Source organism: Colobus angolensis, unplaced genomic scaffold (assembly GCF_000951035.1).
Source record: "Colobus angolensis palliatus isolate OR3802 unplaced genomic scaffold, Cang.pa_1.0 Scaffold8, whole genome shotgun sequence".
Lineage (NCBI taxonomy): Eukaryota > Metazoa > Chordata > Mammalia > Primates > Cercopithecidae > Colobus > Colobus angolensis.
Genome location: NW_012121820.1, coordinates 4,113,798 through 4,120,550, shown reverse-complemented (window position 1 = coordinate 4,120,550; position 6,753 = coordinate 4,113,798). Strand labels below are relative to the sequence as shown.

Genomic DNA, 6,753 nt, shown 5'->3' with positions numbered 1-6,753 from the left:
ATTGCTTGAACCTGGGAGGCAGAGGTTGCAGTGGGCCAAGATCATGCCATTGCACTCCAGCCTGGGGGACAGAGTGAGACTGTGAGACTTAGTCTCAAAAAAAATAAATAAATACAAATAAAAAAATAAAATAAATAAATACAAAATAAATAAAGGTTTTACTTATACTAAATACATATACAATGGAGGGCATTCAATGCAAATACGTAATATAAAGGATAATAAAAATATATAAAATGAATACCCACGTACCCTCCACCCAATTTAAGTAGAAAACTGCCAAATTTTTTGAAGACCTTTGTGAGCCTTCCTAACCCGAATTTTATATTACTCATTTCCTTTCTAAAAGATAATGTTACCACATTTATACTGTATCTAAATAACACACTGTCTAGTATGTATGTTTCCATAACTTGTCTTTTTTTTTTTTTTTTTAGACCATGTCTGTCACTCAGGCTGTAGTACAGCATTGCAGTCATGGCTCACTGCAGCCTCAACCTCCTGAGCTCAAGCCATCCCCTCGCCTCAGCCACCTGTGTAGCTGGGACTACAGGCACGCACCACCACAACCAGCTATTTTTTTTGTTTTTTTTGGTAAAGACAGGGTCTCATTATGTTCCCAGGCTGGTCTCCAACTTCTGGGCTCAAATGATCCTCCTGCCTTGCACTCACAAAGTGCTGGGATTACAGGCATGGGCCACCATGCCCAGCTAACTTGCCTTTTTCATTCAGCATGTTTTTGAGATTCATATGTGTTACTATATATGCTGTGATTCGTTCCTTTTCACTGTTGTGCAATATTTCATTATCTGAGTTGACTTAATTGATCCATCCATTGAAGAAATGTTGATGAACATTTGAGTTCTGATTTTCTGGTATGATAAAGTGGTTATATAAATTTAAATATCCCCAGCAGCAGTGCACAGAGTTTCCATTGCTTCAAATTCTCATCAACATGGTGTTATATCAAACTTTAATTGTTGCCAAACTGGTGCGTATGTAATAGTATCTCATTGTGGTTTTAATTCCTCTAGTTTTTAATGAGTACTTTTCATATATCTATTGAACAGTAAGATTTCCTATTTTGTGATGTGCCTGTTAAAAGTCTTTTATCTCATTAACCGGGCGTGGTGGCACATGCCTGTAATCCCAGCTACTTGGGAGGCTGAGGCAGGAGAGGAGAATCGCTTGAACCCAGGAGGCGGAGGTTGCGGTGAGCCGAGATCGCGCCATTGCCCTTCCGTCTGAGCAACAAGAGTGAAACTCCATCTCAAAAAAAAAAAAAAGTATTTTCTCTTTTCCTTATATTAAGCTATTTGTCTTTCTCTGACTGACTCATAGCTCTTTATTTATTCTGGGAATTATTTTTAAGTCTCCCTGTTCTGGTATTTACTATATTCTACCTTAAGATTTGATTCTAGTAAGACATGCACTTCTTACCTGTATTCTCAGGTCCTGCTGGAGAAACACTTTGGGTGAAAGAACCGACACCAAGACCTAGCCACTCCAGCATCATGGAATGCTTCCAGTGCTGGAAGCAAATCCATTCACTATCCTAAGGAAGGAAGAATGATCATTTGTGAGGATTCTATGACAACCAATGTGAAGACAGGGTCTCCTCAAACAATCAAAAGCAGATTGGGGCATGGTAGCTCATGCCTATAATCCCAGCAATTTGGAAGGCCAAGGCAGGAGGATTGCCTGAGCCCGGAAATTCAAGACCAGCCTGGGCAATACGGTGAGACCCCATGTCTTAAAAAAAAAAAAAAGACTGGGCGTGGTGGCTTGCGCCTGTAATCCCAACACTTTGGGAGGCTGAGGCAAGGCAGATCACCTGAGGTCAGGAGTTCGAGACCAGCCTGGCCAACTTGGTGAAACCCCGTTTCTATTAAAAATACAAAATTAGGCTGGGCGCGGTGGCTCACGCCTATAATCCAGCACTTTGGGAGGCCAAGGCGGGCGGATCACAGGTCAGGAGATCGAGACCATGGTGAAACCCCGTCTCTACTAAAAATACAAAAGAAAAATTAGCTGGGCGCGGTGGCAGGCGCCTGTAGTCCCAGCTACTCAGGAGACTGAGGCAGGAGAATGGCGTGAACCCGGGAGGCGGAGCTTGTAGTGAGCCGAGATCACTCCAAGCCTGAGGGACAGAGCGAGACTCTGTCTCAAAAAAAAAAAAAAAATACAAAAATTAGCCAGGCATAGTGGTGCATGCCTGTAGTCCCAGCTACTCAGGAGGTTGAGGCAGGAGAACTGCTTGAACCCGGGAGGCGGAGGTTGCAGTGAGTGGAGATTGTGCCACTACACTCCAGCCTGGGTGACAAAGAAAGACTCTCTTAAAAAAGCTGGGTGTGATAGCATGTGCATATACTCCAGTATATGCAGCCTCCAGTTACTCAGGAGGCTGAGGTGGGAGGACTGCTTGAGCCCAGGAGGCCCAGGCTGCAGTGAGCTATGATTATGCCACTGCCCTCCAGCCTGGGCTCAAGACCCTATCTCAAAAGAAAAAAGAATCAAAAGTAATTCCCTTAAAGTTTATAGGCTGTACTATTCACAACAGCAAAGACATCTAATCAACCTAAATGCCCATCAATAAAGGACTGGATAAAGAAAACGTGGTACATATACACCATGGAATATATGCAGCCATAAAAAAAGAATGAGATCATGTTCTTTGCAAGGACATGAATGGAGTTTGAGGGCATTATCTTTAGCAAACTAACACAAGAACAGAAAACCAAATACTGCATGTTTTTACTTGTAAGTGGGAGTTAAATGATGAGAACACATGGTCACACAGAGGGGATCAACACACTGGGGCCTATCGAAGGGCGAAGGGTGGGAGGAGGGAGAGGAGCAGGAAAAATAACTGATGAGTACTAGGCTTAATATCTAAGGGGGCGTACAACAAACTGCCATGACACAAGTTTACCTATGTAACAAACCTGCACATGTACCACTGAATATAAGTTAAAAAAAATTAAAAAAGAAACATTATATCGTTAAAAAAACAAAACAAACAAACAAAAAAAACAGTTCATAGGCTGCAAACTGGCATCTCCTTGGGCAACTGGAACATTTAACATTACTTGCATAGAATTTTAAAAATCAAAGGGCTGGCCACGGTGGCTCATGCCTATAATCCCAGCACTTTGGAAGGCTGAGGTGGGTGGGTCACCTGAGGTCAGGAGTTCAAGACCAGCCTGGCCAACGTGGTGAAACCCAGTCTCTACAAAAATTAGCCAGGCATGACGGCAGGTACCTGTAATCCTAACTACTCAAGAGGCCGAGGCAAGAGAATCACTTGAAACCAGGAGGCGGAGGTTGTAGTGAGCCAAGATCGCACCATTGCACTCCAGCCTGGGGTGAGAGAGTGAGACTCTGTCTCAAAAAAAAAAAAAAAAAGAATTAAAAAAATTTTCCAGCCTATTCTGACAAAATCAGGAGCTATGGCATCAAACGGCTAGAGCTGGGTTGCTACCACATCTGTTCCAGTTTGCCACAGTCCTCTCTGCTTCTTAATATTTCAAATCTAGATTGCTTCACTTATTTGTAAGACCTGAATGACCTCTGTAAGCTTTTGGATTTGTAATCCTGTAAATCAGCAACCTAATGATAATAAAGCTACCATTTCACTGGGTTCCTGGCCTGCCACTTTACAGAGACTGTCTCCGTTATTTCTACAATATCTTTTGAAGGCAGTCATTATTATCATTCATGTTTGATCGCTGAGGATCACATGAGCCCAAGTCACATAGTCAGTCTGCATGACCATATCTATCAACTCCCAAGTTCTCTATCTGTGCTAGTTTGCCTCTGGTTATGATTTTGTTCATTTAACAAACACATAGTACAGTTACTAAATTAATAAGTTCACAAATACTACCTTGCTCATCTAAATAACAATCCTGTAAGAACAAATATCTGTAAGAAATTGCCTTTTTGCAAATCAATATTACAGGCAATTTCATATGGTTCAACTTAATGCTTATTATTATCACCATTTTATAAAAGAAGAAACAGCCACAGGAAATTAAGTAACTTGTCCAGAGCCAAGCCCAGATTAAAACCCAGCAGACTGGTTCCAGAGTTTTGTTCCTGACCAGCATATTCAGCTGCCTCTCATCACAAAAGGTAACTTTGCACATTGTGGCAGCATCAGATTATCAAACAGCTAAAGTTTTGGACTGATGATTCTCCTGGAGACTACCTCAAAGTACTGAGGCCAGAGACATATTTGTGTCCCCCAGGATGACCCCTACCTGCGCTGGTCCATTCATGAGACTTTCCCAGTGCTGAGGTGAGATGTACTTCTGCAGGTACTGTTCCCGTAGGACACCGCGCATGGTGCACTCCAGGGTCTTGGCTCCTTCATGAAGCTCTTGCTCTGACTCCTTCATCTGTGTCATGATCTGCCAAGAACAGAGGGAAAGAAATGATAAGGAAATATCATCATCCCCCAAACTCAGTCCTCACCTTGAGGGAAAACAAAGCTAAGACAGGAACAGTAAGGAGGGAGAATAAATAGACTAGTCAACAAACCAATTTCCCAAGGCACATTATTGTGGTCTTGAAACCAAAGAACTAGTACCGGCCAGGCGTGGTGGCTCATGCCTGTAATCCCAGCACTTTGGGAGGCTGAGGCAGGTGGATCACTTGCAGTCTGGAGTTCAAGACCAGCCTGGCCAACATGGCAAAACACCGTCTCTACTAAAAACGCAAAAATTAGCCAGGCGTAGTGGTGAGCACCTGTGATCCCAGTTACTTGGGAGGCTGAGGCACAAGAATTGCTTGAACCCGGGAGGCAGAGGTTGCAGTGAGCTGAGATGGTGCCACTGCACTCCAGCCTAGGTGACAGAATGAGACTCCGTCTCAAAAAAAAAAAAAAAAAATCAAAATCTCTGAAAGATTCCTACCAATCAGTAAAAAAAGAAAACAAGGAATGCAGGTTGAATATCCCTTATCCAAAATTCTTGGGACTAGAAGTATTTCAGATTTTGGAAAATTTGCGTTTATACTTACTGGTTGAGCATCCCACATCTGGAAATCCAAAATGTGAAATAATGTTGGGCAGGGCGCAGTGGCTCACACCTGTAATCCCAGCACTTTGGGAGGCTGAGGCGGGCAGATCACCTGACGTCAGGAGTTCGAGACCAACCTGGCCAACATGGTGAAATCCTGTCTCTACTAAAAACACAAAAATTAGACAGGTGTGATGGCAGGTGCCTGTAATCCCAGCTACTCAGGAGGCCGAGGCAAGAGAATGACTTGAACCCAGGAGGTGGAGGTTGCAGTGAGCCAAGATTGTGCCACTGCACTCCAGCCTGGGCAACTGGGCAAGACCCTGTCTCAAAAAAAAAAAAAAAAAGAAAAAAGAAATAATGTTGGCACTCAGAAAGTTTTGGATTTTGGATTTTCTAATTTGAGATTCTCAACCTACACAACAGAAAAACAAACAGGCCAAGAATACTGTGGCAGAGACTTCAAGCCTCACAATATCTGTTCTCTCTCTTTTCCTTAGTAATAAGAATCCAGATTTTGATTGGGCACATTGCTGCCCAGCTAAAAGATGACATTTCTTGGTCAGTTGGCTCTACATAGAGGTGCTGTGGGTGGTACGGGGGAAGGAGCCTTAAGGGAGGGTGGGGATGGGCAGTGTGTCCTTGTCTTTTCTCCATCTTGGATTGTGAAGGCAAAGGTCATACCAAAGGATTAGCAGAATACAATGCTGAAAGGAACCGGGGTTCTCCAGAGTTTTGAGGAGCCTCTACATCTACCCTGGGCTGCCTACGCAGAAAGCCACTGCTATCTTGTTTAGGTCCCTCTTGAACTACCTCAGATATTTCAGAGCTGGGACTTACACTCATGTAGGCCCTTCGGAGGTGCATGGGGAGGTTACGGCGGAATTCCCGCTTGTTCCTCAGCTCCCTTAGGGTGAACTGCTTCAGGATTTCACTGTTGCTCCTTCCACCCACCCGCACAATGCTGGTCTTCTGACACCTGTAGATGCCTATGGAGCAAAGTAGAGCACAGCAGGGTTGAAAGGAGCTATGCTAGGTTCTCTCAGGTGAGAGCTGTGTGTATTTGGGATCTAGTCTGGTTCCTAAGAGAACACACTTGTGCTTAAAGGAAATTTACCCCATTAATGAGTGAGAAGGTCCCTGAGAATATGTGACCTGCAGAGCAGTAAAGTATAGCGCTTAAAGAGTACAGGTTCTGCAATCATACAACTAGGGATCTAACTCTTAGCTCTACCACTTATTGCTGTGTAACCTGGGGCAAGTTACTTGAGTCTCAGTTTCTCTGTGATTTAGAGATGGCAACATCTCCCATATAGGGCTACAGTCTGGATAAATGAAAGAAAATCTTTAAAGCTCCTAGCTAAGGCCCAGCACAAAGCAAGCACCCAGGAGATGTTACATATTTTTCACTCTGCAGATTTACTGATTGTTCATATATTCTAGGCATGTGCCAAGTTCTGAAGATACAGCAGTAGAAACACAGGCCCAGTTTCTGATTTGTTATCATTTCTTTGTCTCTGGCAGGAAGTTACTCATTAAATAATCAATACAATAGCAATAAATGTAGTGAGTACTGGTAGCAGGGGACATTACCTCGTCTGGGTGGCGTAGGGATCTATTCTTAAGAATCTAATATTTTGGCCGGGCGCGGTGGCTCAAGCCTGTAATCCCAGCACTTTGGGAGGCTGAGACGGGCGGATCACGAGGTCAGGAGATTGAGACCATCCTGGCT

The 6,753-nt window shown here is 43.6% G+C and overlaps 1 protein-coding gene across 1 annotated transcript in view; it reads right to left on the bottom strand.

Moving 5' to 3' along the window:
- Window positions 1–6,753, bottom strand: part of ZNFX1 (zinc finger, NFX1-type containing 1) — a 32,106-nt gene that overhangs the window by 14,376 nt on the left and 10,977 nt on the right. The window contains exons 3-5 of the mRNA XM_011929189.1: window positions 5,862–6,053; window positions 4,263–4,412; window positions 1,441–1,555 (exon numbers count right to left, since the gene is read on the bottom strand). Coding sequence (XP_011784579.1) covers window positions 1,441–1,555; window positions 4,263–4,412; window positions 5,862–6,053 — 457 coding nt within the window. The remainder of the gene's footprint in view (window positions 1–1,440; window positions 1,556–4,262; window positions 4,413–5,861; window positions 6,054–6,753) is intronic.